This window comes from Rhinolophus ferrumequinum, chromosome 2 (assembly GCF_004115265.2).
Source record: "Rhinolophus ferrumequinum isolate MPI-CBG mRhiFer1 chromosome 2, mRhiFer1_v1.p, whole genome shotgun sequence".
In the NCBI taxonomy this organism is placed as follows: domain Eukaryota; kingdom Metazoa; phylum Chordata; class Mammalia; order Chiroptera; family Rhinolophidae; genus Rhinolophus; species Rhinolophus ferrumequinum.
In genome coordinates, this window is record NC_046285.1 from 108,854,913 (window position 1) to 108,873,815 (window position 18,903).

Sequence of the window (18,903 nt, forward strand, 5' to 3'; positions counted from 1 at the left end):
AGGACCCTCCATACTGTTTTCCATAGTGGCTGCACCAATTTGCAATCCCACCAACAGTGCACGAGGGTTGTCTTTTCTCCACGTCCTCACCAGCACTTGTTGTTTGTTGATTTATTGATGATGCCATTCACATCAGATATGTGGTATCTCATTGTGGTTTTAATTTGCATTTCTCTGATGATTAGTGAGGTTGAGCATCTTTTCATATGTCTATTGGCCATCTGTATGTCCTCTTTGGAGAAATGTCTCTTCAGGTCCTCTGCCCATTTTTTAATCAGTTTGTTTTTTTGTTATTAAGCTATATGAGTTCTTTACTTTGGATATAAACACTTTATCAGATGTATTAATGAATATCTTCTCCCAATCGTTATCTTTTCATTTTGATGGTATCCTTCACCGTGCAAAACTTTTGTTTGATGTAGTCCTTTTTTTTGTTGTTTCCCTTGCCCGAGGAGATATATCAGAAAAAATATTACTAAGAGTGATGTCAGAGAGTTTACTGCCTATGTTTTCTCCTAGGAGTTTTATGGTTTCAGATCTTACATTTAAGCCTTTAATCCATTTTGAGTTTATTCTTGTATATGGTGTAAGTAGACCTAGTTTCATTTTTTTGCATGCATCTGTCCAGTTTTCCTGGCATCATCTATTGAATAGACTGTCTTTACCCCATTGTATATTCTTGCCTCCTTTGTCGTAGATTAATTGACCACATAGGTGTGGGTTTATTTCGGGGCTCTCTTCTCTGTTCCATGGTCTATGTGTCTGTTTTTATGCTCGTACCATGCTGTTGTGATCACTATAGCTTTGTGGTACAGTCTGAATCAGGGGCTGTGATGCCTCCAGTTTTGTTCTTCGTCCTCAAGATTGCTGTGGCTATTCAGGGTCTTTTGTGGTTCCAGGCAGATTATTTTCTAAAGATGCTTTTCTACATTTGTATTAACATTTGTCCCCATCGAAAAGTGGGATCCATGTCCCGTCCCTTGACTCTGTAACCAGACGCTTGTAACCAGGGGGGAAATGTACAGGGGGGAAATGATCCTGCATGAGTTTTCCGAAGCTGGGTTTGCATTTTGCTCACTGCAGCACTTGCCCCTGGAGTCCTGATATGCCACGTAAGGAGTCCGACAACCCTTGAGGAAGCCAAGCCACATGGTGAGGTCACATATAGCCACTCGGGTTAAAAGCCGCAGCTGAGCCCCCAGCCAGCAGTGCCACATCACCTGCCAGCCATGTGAGTGAGCTGTCCTGGAAGTCCAGCTCGTCAAGACTTCAGATGCCTGCAGCCTCAACCAATGACTGGCTGCAACTTTGTGAGACCCCAAGAGAAAGCTGCCCAGCTGAATCCTTCCCAGCTGAAGCTGCTGTTTGCAGTAGTTGGTGACCCAGTAGTAACTACAGGGAAGAAACCACTACCGAGTGCCCAGCACAATAAACTGGGTAGGGACAGGAGAGGGGGAGCAACACATCCAGCGTGTTGAGAAATTCGAGAACACCAGGGCTAGAAATGATCTTAGAAACTTCCAGCAACAAAAAGCCAATACAGAGGAATGATTTCCAATCTAACACTCTATTCTCATTCAAACAATGAATCAAATATAACGGCCGATATAAAGACATTTCAGATGGGCAAGCTTAGTAGGGGGCTAAAACATGGGCTCCGTCAAAATGAGAAAGCAAACCAAAGAAAAGGGAGAGAGGGCTGGGAATCTAGGAAACGACCAAGCCGTGGGAAAGGTGGGGCTTTACAGAAGGTCATCTCCAAGAGAAAGTAGAGCTAGCGCATTACCTGATGCAGACACTTCCAGGTGTAGTGAGAGAAACACAGAAAACCAAGCAAAGAAAGGAACAAGGCAAATGACTCCAGGAAAACTGAAAGTTGCACCGAGGAGGGATGTAACCATAAGCCAATACTGGGCTGAGCTCTGAATGCAACATTAAACATTTGGGAGACTAGTAGGAGAGGACATGGAGCCACGTTAAGTGTGGGCGATACACGTTGCTGAGAGCTAACTCTGCATCTCTTGTGAAATCAACAGATAATTATGCAGTACCACTGTTTGAAAGTCTTTATTGATAAGCAAAGAGTTGATCACTGAAGAAAACCAGAGAAGAGTTGAAGGTGTTTGTTCTGGGAGGACTGGCTGGTGGATTTGGTGGGGATGTGGGCGGGTGAGGAAGTTCTGTTCCTGTTGGAGGTCTGAAGAGAACGAGGAGGCATGAAACAGTCTTCTTGCAGACTAGGGGACGGAGGGTTACAGCAGGGAGGTGCTGAGCGCCAACCTGATACTGACGGTCATACTCAGCACCCCCACGTCTGAGCACCTCTTTCTGTATGTGGCTTTAGCAAATTCGGGACTGTCCCCTCCCTCTTCACCTGGACGGTTGTAGCACCCGCTTTATGATCCCTGCCTTGCATCGCTGGCCTTCCCCATACGCCATTTTTAAAAGAAAATGTGACCAACTCAACTTCTCTACCTAATATCCCCTGACAGCCGATTCCCACAGCATTCAGGGTGTCCCAGGAAGGCCTGTCTCCTCACTTGGTACCTGGGGGATTTCATCACGTCCTCAGGTACTCTCCCTCACCCCTCAACCCCGCTCTCACTCCTCAACCCCGCTCTCACTCCTCTCCAGGAGTTGTGCTCTCACCCCACCCTGTGCCCTCGTCCTCCACTTCCAGTCTGGGCATAGACGCGCCCACTCGCAGAGCTGTGCTTAGATTAGTGTGGGCTCCCACGTGTGAGCTGGCTGGGCCTGCTGGGCAGGGCCCCTGGGCCTCAGACATCCCTACAGTACAGATCTCTGGCACATCGGGGACTGCAGCCTCGCCAGGACAACGAATGACAGCTTGTTACCCACAGCAATGTAAGCTGCAAACTTCCTCAGAGCTTCTGAGGAGATCATGAAAGCAGACACTCAAAGCCAGCCAGACCGTTAGACAGTGAAATGGTTATTTACATGACTAGTAGTCACATTGCCAACAGTGCACCAAGCGTCCGGAATAACAGTCCCGTCGGGCCCGCAGCTCAGAGGTCTACCATGTCCAGCAGCACTGAGAGATGGAGCTCAGAGGCCACCTCCTCTTCCCTGGACGTCTGGATCAGCCTTTCCAGGTGCCGCAGTCGTTCACTCAGAGATGTGCCTGTTGCCTCTGACAACTGCACTTGGTCCCTTCTCCTTTCATTCTATGAGTGAAAAAGAAACTAAAAATAGCTTGGGGGTGTCCACAAACCAAGATATATTCTCTCTGAAGGCACCAGGTTGGCTCATGTGAAAAATCTCATCTGGGGTATGCTGGGACCATCAGAGCCCCCTCCTGGCATCTCTGAGAGGCCCTTCCTGCCTCTTCCAGCACACGCAGCTGGGGCCATCCAAATCCACACATGGGATATTTCTCCTCTGGTTCTATCGTGACAACCTGCAGTGCCCGTCATTTCTATGCACTATCAGTGCCACAGGCTACGAGCAGTTCCATCGCGTTTACTGTAACTGCTTAACCAGACTCCCATCTTTGGGTGTGCAGGTTGTTTCCACTTTTATGCAGCATAACTAATGCGACAGTGAATAAAAACGCATGAATTTTTGTCATGTACAGTAATTTCTTTAGGGTAGAATTGTTAAATGAAAGGATACAAACATTCTTAAGGCATCTGCCAAACTGATAACTGGAAACAGTATGCCGTCTGAATCTGCTCTTCTTCTGTATTGAAGGGCTTCCTAATGTCAGCCCAGCATTCAATATCTGTGATTGAAACTCTGGTTCGGCTTCTTTTACCACTGAAGGAAGGACGGTGAGGTAGAAAGACCTTGAGCTTTGGAGCAACTCGGGTCTGAAAAGCACCTCTCCACACACCAGCTGGACCCACCTGGGGGAGCTTACCCTCCTCAGGGAAAAGGAACCCCAGAAAGGGGGGTGTGGTGGTGCCATGGCTCCATAAGCAGCAGGCACGGCCATCACCTGCTACCCACCTCCAGCCCCAGGCACGTGAGCACGGCAATGGGTTAAGTTACACTCGTTTCAGCCCCATTGTTCCTTCATTCTATAAGCAGAATCTCAGAAGCTGGGCCTCTGTAACACTGACAGATTAAGTCTAAGAGAACATCTACTTTAAGCTACTAATTTCTTGGTCATGTTAATATCACACGATGAATGAGGACGTTTGTTTCCCCAGCCACTGTCTTTACCTGTAATCAGATGCCCTCACCTGCAGGATGGGAGCTGCAGCGGTCTTCCGCACAGGTGTGAGAGTCTGGGGCATGATGGACAGCAGGGTCTGAGGAAGGTAGAGGGGGAGGGAAGGTGCATCTGCACGCACACTCGTGTCTTCAGACAAGCACTGCTGAAGCTGACGGTCAAACCTGAAACACCAGAGCGTCAGAACCTGTCAGCCACGTCTCCGCGGAGACGCTGGGAACTGTTTCAAGCTTCACTTCCCACTAAGGAGAGAACGAGTTACGCCATCAGCTGAGGAGCAGAAGTGCAGTGTCTTCTCTGGGTTTAAACCTGACTTCCACTTCACGAGGAAGGGAGCACTTACCGAAACAACTGCTTTGACCTGAACACTTCACACTGTCATTCTCTCCTTTGCTTCATTTCTCTGGCTTATTTCTGATTTTACTGTTGAGTTCTTTATCTCGCATTAGATCCCCCAGATGTATGGATTGCTGCTTATAGTTTAGAATTCCAAATAGTATCCCGCTGCCACCTCACACACCTGAAAGCTATACGCTCCACACAATTGTCTTTTCAGGAGAAACAAGCTGATCCAGGACTTGTGCACTCCCTCTTCTGGCAGATTCTGAAACCCCCCACACACACCAGGCACCATCCCGGGCACAGCGGCACCGCACCACAACGACAGACATGGCCAGGCCTCAGCGAGGGCGTGGACAAGGGCAACGTGGTCAGAGGAGGAGGGCACAGCAGAGATGGGCACGGAGGGCCTGGCTGAGTGCACAGTGGAATGAGTGCAAGGGGAGCCTGAGCCTGGGGAGAGGGGGCGGTTAGGAGGGGTGCTAGGGAGCCCCGAGCCAAAGGAACTGCTAACGCAGAGGCCCAGCTGTTGGAGGAAAGAGCAGAGGTCAGAAAGGAGATGGGGTCATGTAGAGCCTTAGACTCGGGGTGGGGAGGAAGCCACCGGAAGGCTGTGAGCAAAGGAGTCGCAGGGCCGGTGCTTCCCACTTAGAGGCCTGGGTCTGCAGAGCTGCCTGCGGTCTGCTGCAGAAATGGCCCGATTCTGGACATATTCTGAGTTGAGCCAAGGGGGTCTGTGGATGGACTGGATGTGGGGCGATGATTCCCAGGCACTGGGCCTGGGCCACCTTCAGCTCAGAGGACCTCTGGGGGACAGTTGGGGACGGAGTTGGGATATTGGCTTTGAGATGAGTGGCAAGGAGGCAGCGGGCTGTTCACATCTGGAGGCCAAAGAAACCAGGGTCTGACATACATACTTGGGAGGTCTGAATATTAGTGTCATTTAAAACTCCATGAAACTGGATGAAATCACTGGGGAGGGGGACTGGGTACAGCTGTCAGAGGAAAGGTCCAGAATGGGGGGAGTTGGGAGAAGAGGAAGAACCAGCAGGGGCAGCCGGGGTTGGGGGGTAGCCAGCAGGGCAGGAGAGGGACTAAGGGACACAGGTGTGGCCGCAGCTGGGGACGGGGTTCCTGGTCAGGCAGCTGTGTGCAGGCCACAGTGATCCTAAGCGGAGTGGACATGGAGGCAGAGGGGCTGCAGGAAAGGCTGGGAAAGACTGGAGCAGGGAGAATGCAGTAAAGGGTGGTGAGTGGAGAGGGGAACGGCCACAGTAGGGAGAAACGGCAGGAGACCGGCTTTCCAGCAGGAGCGGCCAACTGCACACCATGAGCAGAAGGAACAGACTTCACCTCTTGCTGTCCTCTCGCTCCAGCAGCAGACGGCTGGACAGACGCTGGGCCAGGAGCTCCTGGGCAGAGGCCCCGCACATCAGCTGTTCCGTGCTGGGCCCCTGCCCCTCTGGGCCTCGCTCCCCACTCCTCTTCCCTCTGTGGTGCCCGTGAAGCGATGACGGAGTGGAAAACTTGCCAGCAGGATGCGAAGGCTTCATCCCCAAGCTGTAAGTACATGTTTTGAAACGCTTATGGTCAGGCAATGGGAAGAGAGCTCCTGTCCACCAGGAGAGTGTGGGTGCAGGGCTGAGGGCCGAGGCCTCCAGGGGTTTCCCTGCTTCCCGGGCCAGGGATGTCAACAGCTTCTGTATCACCCCTACTGTTAGCAAGGTTCTTGTTTCTATTTAGCTGTTAAGTCCATCTGGAACTAACATTTGCAGACAGTGGGAGATGGGAGCTGATGTTTCTTCTAAACAGATGCCGGTCTGCCCTCTCCCACCCGTCTCTCTAATTCGGCACGGTCCTTGTGTCACACACAGTTCTGTGCTGGACTTTCTATTCTGGTCAGTTCGCCCATGGGAGCTTTCCTATTATGTTGCGCTGACAGACAGAGAACTTCCTTGTTCTTCTCAAAATACTCTCGGCTAGTGCTACACCTCTTTCTCATCTTGATGAGTTTTAGAACTGTCGAACCACGGGAGAAATCCTGCCGGGTTTTTATTAGAAACGCCCTGACTGTGCAGTCTGAGAACGGGCATCGTGAGAGCATTGCATCCTCCCATCTACACGGCAGCTGGCCCTCATGAGTCAGGCTTTCTTTGCACCTCCGTGCCCTCGAGTGTCCGACAGGGCTGGCTCCTGTCCTGGTCCTGGGAATTGACGGCTCCTGAATCTTGTAGTTGGATCTGTCTGATCACCATCCTGAACTCAGCTGATTTTCCTGAACTGGCAGTCTTACTGTCTGGAAATGACGGTTTCTCCTTCATTTCGATGCCGATGTGGCTGTGTCTGTGTCCCTGCACTGGGCAGGGTTTCCGGGACAACAGTAAACAGTAGGACATCAGGGACAGCTCAGCCTGGTTCTGACTTCAGTGTTTCTAATGTTTTACCAAGAAGCACAATTTTTTTTTTTTTGGCAGTTTTATGGTAGGTAGCCTTATCAAGCTACAGTAAGTAGTGTTTTTACCAAAGTTTGGTTAAGAAATTTGATCAGGAATGGGTATAAATTTTAACAACAGCATGGCAACACCTGCTAAATGATCCCGTATTTTTATCACGGCCCCGATTACACACAGGTGTCTGCTGTCTGCAGTGACACCTGGATAAAGCTTACATGTGAATTTTCTTCTGTACTCAACACTGTTTGTTGCCACATTTTATTTAGCATTTTTGAACCAGGTTTGTCAGTGAGAGGAGACGTCAGCTATCTGTATCTGTACTCTCTGGTTATGTTATGATTTTAGGGTCAAGGTCATCTGATGAATGAAGGGACATGCCAGCTTTTTTCTGCTCAACAAGTTTGTACTGCGTGGGAATGAGCTGGTCCTCGCATATTTGTCAGAACCCGCCCACATTCGGCGGGGTTCTGAGCACAGGACAGGAATCTGTGTATTTGGGAGAACACGGTCTGTTCTAGTGGGTGGTTGTGGGGACGACAGAAACACACACTCAACACAGCTCTTACCACTCCTGACTCAGCTGGAGCTCCTTCTGCGTCTGCATTCTGGCTTGTTCCCACGACAAAGGAACATCGTAGTTTTTCAAATGTTTTTTAAAAAAATATACACATATCTGGCCATCTTTACTCAGTGCCTCTGAGAAAACACACATAAAAAAAAAAAAAGAAGGGAAACTAATATCACAAAAGCAACAGGTTACCACTTGACATTTACTTAAACTCCCTGATTGAAGGACAAGCCCTTCGGACTGAACTCACACAATATGTCACTCCCATTTGAGCCAAATGCGCTGCCGGCACCTGTGAACCCTTCCAGGTCCACAGGCTCATGCCCAGACTCCAGACTGCAATGGCAGCAGGCTGTCCGGAGCCGCAGAATTCTAACTTAGAGCCAGCCCAGGGGGAGTACAGACTCTCTTAGATCGGTCTTAGCTCTCCCCAATGTCTACAAGTCACTGGAAGTCACTGGCTTGAAGAGGGAGTGCTAAGGAAATGGAGGACGGTGACCCACAGGAAAAGAACAAACCCAAGTAAACATCTCTCGTTGCTGAACTGGACCAGTGGAGTCTCCCGGGGAGGCAGCCCCACAGCAGCGCCACGCATTAACTACCTGACGTGATGGGGAGCCTGGGGGGTGTCCAGTCCCTCAGCTTGTGGTGGACGCACAAGGCAATGATGTCGTCCCATGGAATCTCAGCAACCGAGGGCCCTGCCCCCTGGCCCGGGAAAGGGCTCTTGCTCTTCCACCTGCTGTAGGCTTTTCCGAGCAGATTCTGCACCTCGCAGTGGAGGATGGGTTGCGTCTGGCGGCAGCTGGGGATCTGGGAGGCGTACTGGGTGACCATGGAGCACACGGGAAGCCAGGGAGCTGGAGAGAAAGCACCTCGTGAGCTGCAAGACTTGGCCAAAGGACAGATAGACGTGTCCACAAAACGGACTTCACTCTGTATTAATGTAGAAGGTGACCGTGGAGCTGAGAAGTCTGCTCTGGAACCCGAGTGAATGGACCCACAGCTGCTCAGGAAGGAGCACCTCCCTTCCCGTGTCCTGGTAAGGGGACGCAGTCTTCCCGGACCTAACTCACAACGAAGGTCCTCTTGGGGCTCCGACTGTACAGCCCCAGCACCCAGGGGAGGTCAGACGTGAGCTCTCGGCTCCCCTGGGGAGCCCGACGAGCCTGCACAGAGGGTGCGTGCTGCTTCCCTCTGGGCTCCCTCAGTGATGCGCGTGGGTTCAGAAACTCAGAAGGGTGCCTGAGGCCTCTATTCTCTGTGCCCACAGGAGAGGGGCCCTGCCGGGGCCGTGTGCTGTGCCACACGAGCAGCCAACAGCCTCCTTCCCTCCTCCCGGCATCAGTGAGGGAAGGGGCAGCATCTGCAGCCAGCCCCGACCCAGGAGTCTGTACCAGAATAGCCCAGAGGCTTAGGAGGCACAGCCGAGCCACAGCAGAGGTTCTCTGACCAACGAGTGCTGTGGCCCCAGAAAGCCAGCAGCGTGGGGACGGGACTGCCCAGTCCTCACCCCGGGGCTGCAGGCAGGAGAGGACATGCTGTCCATTCAGAAACTCCAGGCCTTGGGGTCAGGCTGCCCCAGAACCGCATGCCACCTTCCTCTGGGGGCTGCGTGGACCCTGGGCTGCTGTCGGTGGTGAAGGGCCAACAGCTGTCACTCCACAAAACCTGGCTCATTCTGCCTCCTAAGGCCAAAGGCAGGTGCCGCACAAGAACGGGGCACAGAGTGACAGATGGAAGACCCTCACGCCGGTGCACGACGCCTGCCGAGAGGTCAGTACAGTAAGGAAGGGATGGGGACCCCACCCTCGTCATGAGCACGTACCCCCCGCAGGCGGCAGGTCCATCTGTGGGAGCTGGAAGCCCAGCACAGCCTGCTTCAGCCAGGCCAGGTGCTCTGGGGCGTTCCAGTGCAGGTGAGGAAGCAGCCCGCTGCCCCCTGCCTCAGCAAACTCGGTGACGGGCCAGGACAGGTCGCAGAGCTGCTCGGAGGACACCACAGAGGCCAGGAAGTGCAGCACACTGTTGAATAGCTCGATGATGGCACCGGGCTCCTGCGAGGCCAGGCCCCCCAGCCGCCTCTCTCTTCGGTCACGGAAGAACCGGCCACTAAACTCACGGGCGACCCCATCTTCCACGTACTGGATGATGGTCTGGCAGCAAAGGTCAGGGGTACAGGGGCAGCGGGAGACCAGCCACTGCACGGCCTGCGAAACCTGCAGAGGGAGACTTGGTCAGACAAGTCGAGCTGCTGCTCAGAAGGTGCCACCTGAAGGTGCCCCGCCCACAGCTGCCACCAGAGCCACCTGCTGCAGTGGAATGTGGCCTACTAGGGCCACGGGGACCACAGGAGAGGGGCTCCGAGTCCCAACCTGACCCAAAGTGCATACAGGGACATGGCATGGTCCAGCTCTGGTAAGGAACAACACCCTCCCACATGCCCGGACTCTCATGTCCTTTAGCTATCTTTCTACCTACGGTTTTGTCTTAATTCCCGGCACTCCTTGCCCTAAATGTAATTGTCAGCAGCTACATCTTTTTTTAAGGCAGCTTCTGATAATGTGATTTCTTCATCTGTTCCAAGGACAGCACTACAAAAATAACTTATAAGTCTGACCTTCAGATGTGACACACGAACAGTCACATTTTAAATCTGTAACGATAAAACCTCTACAAAAATAATAAGAACAATTTGATTTTTTGTATCTAGTAGGGCTATGGGCAAATTTACTCTTTATTTTTATTTCTGTTTATATTTGTGGGTTACCTTTCAAAAATAAAGTTAACACGCAAACAGGAACACACACTAAGTTCAAGACAGAGCAAACGGGGGCAAAAGCAAAGTCTCAGGTCGGCCCCTCACTGCCGGTGCCCGCGAAGCCCTGGACCCTCACCTCTGTGCCCCCTAAGCCCTGGCCCCTCACCGTCTGTGCCCCCCCTAAACCCTAGCCCCGCACTGTCTGTGCCCCCTAAGCCCTGGCCCCTCACCATCCATGCCCCCTAAGCCTTGGTTCCTTACCTTGTCTGTGCCTTGTAAGTCGTTAACGAAGTCAGGAATCTGCACGATAGTATAATCTGAAATCAGCTTGGCTGAAACCAAGTCCTGGAGCATCAGACCTTGGAAAGAAACAGAGGGAGGTCACCTGTCCCGTCTCTGCTCCCGACCCCGCGCAGCCATCCTGCTCAGACCCAGGCCCAAGCCTTCACCCACCGTCCTCCACTTCCTTCTGCACGGCAACCCCGCCCAGGCCGGGCGTGAGAACCGCAAGCGGCAGCGCAGGCCACAGGGGCTTGGCCTGCAGGAGCTGCTTGAGCTGCAGCAGCGCCGACAGCCAGTACGTGTCCTCCGCCATGTCCTTGCTCCTCGCTCGGGGGGCCAGCAGCAGCATGAGCCCACTGGCGCCCAGGAGCTCCTTCTGCGTCTCCACGGCATCCAGGCCCGCATCGCTGAGAGCACCGTGGGCCACCTGGAAGGGCACCCAGACCGTCAGGATGGACGCACCGGGCACAAATCAGCAGGGAATGTCAGCCCCAGAGGCAGCGCGGCCAAACCCCACCGCGCTCTGGGCCAGCCCCTCATGAGCCAGGAACCAACGCCAGAAATTCAGCCTCCCGCTAGAGTTGTGTTTGGGGGTGAGCCTTTAGTCTTAACAGTTATCCCTGAACAGTTACAAAAACAGTGACAGGAAAGCGCAGCAAGCCAGCAGGGATTCCAGCCTGTTTCTAGAAAGCAGCGTGGAGACGGGACAATCACTGGCTTGGGGATGCAGAGGAAGCCACACCTGAGGGGATGCAAAAGTGGTGCAGAAGGAACCAGGCTGGCTGAGCCTGCAAAAGCCCAGAGCACCCAGACCTCGTGGCACCAAGATCCAGAAACTAGGCTCAGGGCCCAGAGGGACAAGTCACACAAAGCAATGGCCTTACAGGTCATCCACCCACCTGCAGGCAGTCTCTGAATGCAACTTGTCCCCTAGGCAGGGGCCAGCCCATCCTGAGAAGAACCAGACACAGGGGCATCCGTGAGCATGGTGGAGGGCACTGGGCACCCCCCACCTTACCCTGAGAGCACCAGTGGCTGCCCGAGAAGGAGGCAACTCCTGTCCAGAGCAAACGAACAGCCCAGGGCACAGAATCCCAAATACTGACATATGGAGGTCCCCCCAGAAAGGATAGCTTGCCATTCAGTTACCCTGCACTCCAGCCCAAACACACAGCTTGTGGCCGGCCCTTCAGGGCCGCACTCAGGTGTGGCACGCAGCCTCAGGTAAGGTGTCTGAGGAGAGCCTCCAACATAAGAGAGACCAGAACAGAGAACAAGAAATGGATGATGCACAGAACATAACAAAACTTAGAAAGGTCTCAGAACTCCTGATTTCCTCAGAGAGATAAGATGATGTCTCCAAAAATAGGCACAAGATGATATGACGAAGTCAAGGATAGACAAGGAAAACGAATCATATGCATGGAATAAAAAATTCAACAGAACATTTGGGACACAAAGTCAGAGAAATGGCCCAGAACACAATATAAAAAATAAGATAGAAAACAGTATAGGAAGGGTGATAAACTCAGAGGGTCACTGATGAGACCCGACATCTGTGTAATAGGGGTTCGAGACAGAACAGAAAAAAGAGAAGCAAAGCACGTGTTGCAAAGATGCTAAAACGTCCCAGAAGCAAACAAGTCTCCAGCCTGCAAGGGCCCACCACGGCCAGCACGATGAGTGTGGGGAGCTGGCACCAAGCACACAAAGTGGATTTCTAGAACCCTGGGACAGAGAGCAGCCTTCCAAGGGAGACAAAGCCAGGCCACAGAGAAAGGAGCCGGAAGAGTCCCAGCAGCGACGCTGGATGCTAGGTGACAGTGGAGCCAAACCGGAATGCAAGGAACGCTCAAGCCAAAGCTCTGCCCCCAGCCACAGTGAGGAGTCGTGTGGGGGTGACACACGCAGGAGGCAAGGACTCAGGACATCCCTCCTGCTGCGCCCCTTTCTCTGGCAGACAAGACACTAAGTGTCACTGCTCTGTCCACAGCAGTACTGAGCAACCCCTGCAAGTATCAGGCCCGTCACGAGCCCTCAGGACACCACCAGCCCGACAGAGCCGTATGGCCCGAGGCAATTTACTTAAAGATCTCTGAGCCTCAGTTTCCACATCGGTGAAGAGGGGATAATAGGTAAAAGTGTCCATCCACATGTGGCACAAAAACACAAGGAATTTACCCGACTTCATGGAGTTACAGGTGAGGAGCAGGAGCCTATCGGTACGGAGGCCGCAGGGGCAGCCACCTCCGGAGACATGCTGTCAGCCCCAAGGGGAGCAGGAGGATGGCACTTGCTCAGAGGCAAGGATAAGGGGCAGTGACGGCCTTTGGAAAACCCCACATACAGCCTGTCTGGTGGCACACTGGGGTGAAAACAGAGATACACTGAAGACGACGTAAGTCACAAAAGAAGACAAGTATCACCCGCAGAGAAAATGAAGGAACGCGGCCCCAGAACACTTGCTGGTTCTGGGAAAAAGCAGTCGACAGCCATCCAAACGTGACCCCACTAATGAACAGGTGATGGAAAGTGCCGACAGAGCCTCCCAGGAGGTGGGAGGGCTGAGGGAGAGGGTGGTGTGAGGGGGTCAGGGCTCCCCAGACAGCCCGCATCCCCACCTGCCAGTCCCGCCCCGAGTGTGGGCTGGCCGAGTGACTCATTTCTAAAAGACACAACAGACCAAGTGGCAGGATGTCACTTCTAAGATTAGGTGGCACAGCTGATGGAAGCCGCCGTCTGTGAGCTGCCTGGTGGAGACGCCCGTGTGGCAGGGAACTGAGGAGGCCTCTGGCCACAGCACACAAGGAAGTGAATTCTGCCCACAAGCACCAGGAGTTTGGGAGTGGACCTTCCCCCATTGGACTATCAGATGAGACCAGAGCCCTGGCCTTGATTTCCCTTGATTTCCACCTCATGAGAAACGCTGCGCCTGAGGACCCCACTAAGCCACACCTAGACCGCTGAGCCACACACACCTGGACATGAGAAATGCTTGTTCTCTGAAAAGCTGCTAAGTCTGGGGAATTTGTTATGTAGCGAAAAAGCATACACCTACCGTGTTTCCCCGAAAATAAGACCTAGCTGGACCATCAACTCTAATGCGTCTTTTGGAGCAAAATTAATATAAGACCCAGTCTTGTATTACATAAGGCGTGGTGTTATATATCACATTATACTATACTATACTATACCATTGTATTATATTACATTATATTATATCATGCCCAGTCTTTTATATCATATCATATCATATATGAAAATAAGACTGGGTCTTATATTAATTTTTGCTCCAGAAGAAGCATTAGAGCTGATGGCCCAGCTAGGTCTTATTTTCGGGGAAACACATTACTTCCAGAGGAAGTCAGTGGAGAGTATGACAGCAGTCAACTGAGTCAGCAATGGAAGCATGTACACAGACCCAGGGAGACACTGCGGTTAAGCCCTGGAGGAGGGGCCAGGAGGGGCGGGGCCACTGGTTGTCACTTGCAATTAGGGCGCGAGCTGACTTTTCAAGTACAGGCCAGTGCTACTTTGAATACAATTTTAATAAAGGCAAGAGGAACAACAAACGCTGTCCAGTGGGTGAAGTCTGAGAAATCCCAGGAGAAAAGGGAAGAGCATGCACCAAGGCAGGACAAGCCGTGACCTCCGAGTGTGACAGCGTGCGTGGCCCTTATGTACTCATTCCTCGTTCACATTTCCCTGTATTTCAAGTTTCGTATGTGTTTCTGCTCCATTTATAAAATACAATAAACGGTATTAAAATGGTAAAACAAAAGACACAAAATCCCTATAGCCAAACTGCAATTTGAAGAAGTTCTGAGGACAGAGAGAACTGGAGTGTCCCGTACAGGTGACCAGGGCGAGCCGTGAGGTGAGCTGTGAGGAGAGCGGCGAGCTGAGCGGCGCTACCTTCAAGCCAGGACCTGGGAGCGCGGCCTCCCGAGCAAGCAGCCTGGCCAGGCTGGGGGATGGTTAGCACACATGGAGCTTCCGTGCCCAGGCTCAGAGCGGGCCAGGCAGCGGTGGTCTGGACCGATGGGCCCACAGCGAAGCCCACGCCTTCCGCCCTGCACTGCTCGTTTCCAAGTAAATAAGAGACGCATGTGGCTTGACTGCGAGACACATACACTGCCCCCTACAGTCCATTGATGCAGCTTGGACTCTAATGAGGAAATAGGTTCTCACTCGACAGGACGCTCTCAGGGAACCAGCCGGGATCAGAGTGGTGTGAACACGTGCAGAACAACGAGAACCTGAACGGAAAGCACAAATAACTAACCTCCAGTGTCCCATCCCGCACCTGGACGGTAGCTGGGGTCCAGCTTACGTGAAAAGCGCATAGATTAAAACCCATTAATCCTCTGCAAAGACCCGATGTGTCAGGAAGCTGTTTGAACAAGGGGACGGCACCGGCGAGCCCTGGGAGCTGCTGCCGTCACAGCGTTCCTGTGCAACACCCTCTCCTGTCTCGGGTTCACTGCCAGAGGCAAGCAGAGCTCGGGACAGCAGAACAGCACAGAGCACCGATGCCTTGGGCAGGCTGGCACTGAGCTGTCACCAAGGTTTCCAAGGGATCTATGACCAGAGACAGTGAAAGCTCACCGTGCTCCTGGACTCCAGACTGGCATCTCACACCAAACACCAGGAGCTGCCACATTCTTCAGAACCACTTCACGATCCCAGTGACGTCTGGGAGTGAGTGGGAGTAAGGAAGTCACAGTAGGAAACACATGAAGTGACTGTCACTCACTTTGACACACACGTTGAAAGAAATGGTCTGGTTCCCTTTGCTGCTGAGCGCGTTGAACAGCCCGAGGGTCTGAATCCCACCAGCACCACCGCACGTGTCATCAAAGCCTTCACCTCCCATGAACTTGACCTTCAACCAGTTTGCTAGAATTCTGTGAAGAAAAGAACAGCACTTGAAGAAGAATCTAACTCTACACAGGAACTATAAAGTCTTTCAGGGAAAAAAGTTAGAAAGAGAAACATCACACAGATATAAATCCAGACACAAATCTTTCCGTGATATTGACCTGGACAGAACTCTTCGGGGATATTTATTGGGGTCAGAGGAGAGGGCACTCATGGCACTGATGTGATTTAAGATTCTAAAGCACTGAGATTCGGAGCAACAAAAAGGTCCTTAGTTTCAAACATACATGTTTAACAGAATCAGATTTCTCATGGCTGAGACCTTAAGGATTCTTGGGACATATATTTTCTAATGAAATTAGCAAATTAGAGGATACCTGCTTTAAGAAATGAATCATTTAAGTACTTTTAAAACACCACAACCCACCTTTACTCAGCTTTGACGTATGACTTTCTTTTTCCTTAACCTACCTGTGCTCCTGCTTAAAAAGTACAATGGTAACTCAGTTTTCAAACGTAATCCATTCCGGATTACCGTTCGAGTTCTGAAATGTTCGAAAACAGCCGACAGCTAGGCCTCAGGATCTAGCACTCTGCAGAAGCCGCGTGACATGTTCGACTTCTGAGGCGTGTTCAAAAACCGAAGCATTTACTTCTGTTTTTACTTCTGTGTTCAAAAACCGAAGCATTTTCCATTTTTTTACTTTCGGTTTACAGCATTCGTAAACCGAAATGTTTGTCAACAGAGACGTTTGAAAACCGAGGTACTACTATAATGCGTTTAGAGGATTTCATACCCTCAGACATTGCCGACAGAAATGTAAGATGGTACAGCCACTGAGGAAAAGTTTGGCCAATCTTCAGAGACATACACAGTTACCATCTGACCTAGCGATTCCACTGCTAGGCGTATCACCAAGAGAACTGCCAGCATGTGTCCACGTGAACGCTGTACACAAGTACGCACAGCAGCAGTATTCACAATAGCCAAAAAGTGGCAACAACCCCACTGCCCATCAATTGATGAGCAAACAGAATGGGAAACTCGTCCCTCGGCACGAACCGACAGTAAGGAAGGACTGACGCTTTAACTGAGACCGGAATGAACCTAGAAAATGTTTATGCTGAGTGGGAGGTGCCACACCGGCCCAGACGAGCAAACGCAGACACAGAGAGAAGGGTAGCTGCCAGGGCTGAGGCAAGGGAGGGTGGGGTGGAGAGTGACTCCTAGCAGCTATGGGGTTTCTTTTTAAGTGAACAAATGTTCTGGAATTAGATAGTGGTGGTGGTTGTACAACTCTGTGAATGTACTAAAAACCAGTGAAATGGATACTTTAAGTGGGTGAAATTTATGATATATGAATTACATCTTAGGAAGGCTGTTAAAAAAAAAAGAGAAATAACATGTTTTGTAGTTGCTTTAACTGTATGGTTTTTGGAAGCAATTTGATTATAGGAAATAATGCCGTATCAATTTTCAATTTCTTTTTGAAAACGCCAGAGTATCTTCCTAAGGGGAAAAAAATGGAAATACAGCAGACAAACTAAACTGTTTTCCCCAAGGCTCTAAAATGAAGCAGTTTCTGATCAGCACGCCCAGCGTAGCTTTAAATAACGATCATCTCTTAAATGCAATGGACAAAGACTACCGCCAAGTTTACAGAACAAACGTGTGAATCTCAAGTGTGAACTTCAAATCACAAACAAAACAGACTGCAAGACTAAGCAGCGAAACGGAACCTCCATGTCAGAGATCCCATGTGCAGGAGGATACGCGGCCCTGACGCCCGCCCGCCTGCCCGCCTGCCAGCCCAAGTCACAGGGCTGCAGCCCCACCTGCTGGCTCCACCCCACCCCTACGCCCACCCCGTGGTCTCAGCATCAAACCCCCAGAGGGGACCCGCCCTGACCTGCCAGGACTCCCTGGGGACAGCTCTTCTCCGTAGTCGTCCTCACTGGGCAACAGCAGCACCAGCTTCCAGAACACATGCTCCTGCCCTCCAGGGAGGTGCTCAGCCACGATGTGTGGCAGGTCCAGGGGCGCCCATGCCGCGTCACTGCAGGGACAGAGCAGGGCGGCTCAGCGGGCAGCAAGCCCCTGGCGGGCAGCACACATGTGGGCGTACTGACCTCAGCAGCTGCCGGTGGAAGTGCTGGACCTTCATCTGGTGTGCTGTCCGGCTCCTGAGCCACCGTAGCCTGCGAAGGGACAGTGATGCTGAGTACGTGAGGCCAGCTCGGCACCACAAGAGGGACCAGACACGAATCTGCTGACATCTGGAGGGATGTGTCCAGGTGGGAAATATTTAGGAGACCAAGAATACCTTTTCTGCTAAAGCGCAAATTAGTGAGGGGATCTGTTCCTTCCACAGCTACAGGCAGTGATCTGCTGTGTGCCAGTCACGGGACACACAGCAGCAGGACGAGGCAAACTACTGCCCTTGAGAGCACACTGTCTGGGCAGCGTAGCAAGCACAGGGACCTCACACGGGGGTCAGAGAAGGGGGTACGTGAGCACAGGCAAAGGAAATAAGGGCAAACAACCGGACACTTTCTGGGGGAGAAGGCAGGGTGGCCTCGCCAAGAGAGAATGACAAATTCTGGGGGAGGGCAGAGGGTGGCCATGCCAGGGCAGAAGTGGGCCTTGTGTGTAGGGCACGAGCACAGGGAGGGTGGGGGAGGTAGCTGTGGGGTGGGGGGGGTGGGGAGAGCCTGGGCAAGGACTCAGGGAGCAGCACAGGGACGCCAATTAGACATGTCAGGTGACCTGACTCGCCGTGATGGGGACACTGGGTATAGGGTCAAAGGGCGGAAGCCAGCAGACAGGCTGGCAGCACGGTGATGAGGCTCTGGGAAGATTAGCTGCTGACACTGAGCTGGGATTGGGGTCAGGGGTCTGGAATGCAAGGCAGGGGCCTGGGCTAGGGGTGCACCAGAGGGCTGTCAGCGTGAAGGACACAAACAGGTTACAAGGAGGGAGGGGCAGCGCGAGGGGTCGGGGGACACAGCCAAGGCAGCTGCGACTGCAGGAGGCGGCCAGGCCAGCACCAAGGCTGCCGTGGCCAGAGAAGCCTGCGCGCCCTGACCAGAGCAGGTCGAGAGCAGTGCACGCCGCCACCCCCCACCTCCAGATGCAGAGCCGGCCCTCAGGCACCCAAGCAGCCAGACGCAGTGTGTCAGAGCCAGAAGAAAGCCTGGAGATGCATTTCAGAGGGAACGTCCCGTGACAGCTCCGGAGGACGAGGCCCAGACAGGCACTACTATGGCCCCTCCCTGTGATCTTCAGCCGCCCCTCTCAAGGGGTGACACTGGCATGGCCTGAATTCAGAGGGAGGCCGAGCCCTGAAGGGCAGCATCGGACAGCTCAAGCAAGGACCTGGGCTGGGCCCCAAGGAGCCGGACATGCTCGAGTGACGGGAGGAGC

General features: G+C 52.4%; 1 protein-coding gene across 2 annotated transcripts in view; it reads right to left on the minus strand.

The window, feature by feature from the left end:
* Window positions 1–2,051: 2,051 nt before the first annotated feature.
* Window positions 2,052–18,903, minus strand: part of LOC117031495 (germinal-center associated nuclear protein) — a 40,577-nt gene continuing 23,725 nt past the window's right edge. For both annotated transcript variants that reach the window (XM_033122004.1, XM_033122008.1), the window contains exons 19-29: window positions 17,610–17,678; window positions 17,390–17,536; window positions 15,355–15,505; window positions 10,770–11,025; window positions 10,578–10,675; window positions 9,384–9,774; window positions 8,158–8,415; window positions 7,554–7,683; window positions 5,888–6,094; window positions 4,206–4,359; window positions 2,052–3,185 (exon numbers count right to left, since the gene is read on the minus strand). In XM_033122004.1, the coding sequence (XP_032977895.1) occupies window positions 3,027–3,185; window positions 4,206–4,359; window positions 5,888–6,094; window positions 7,554–7,683; window positions 8,158–8,415; window positions 9,384–9,774; window positions 10,578–10,675; window positions 10,770–11,025; window positions 15,355–15,505; window positions 17,390–17,536; window positions 17,610–17,678 (2,020 nt within the window). In that variant the 3' untranslated portion in view covers window positions 2,052–3,026. The remainder of the gene's footprint in view (window positions 3,186–4,205; window positions 4,360–5,887; window positions 6,095–7,553; window positions 7,684–8,157; window positions 8,416–9,383; window positions 9,775–10,577; window positions 10,676–10,769; window positions 11,026–15,354; window positions 15,506–17,389; window positions 17,537–17,609; window positions 17,679–18,903) is intronic.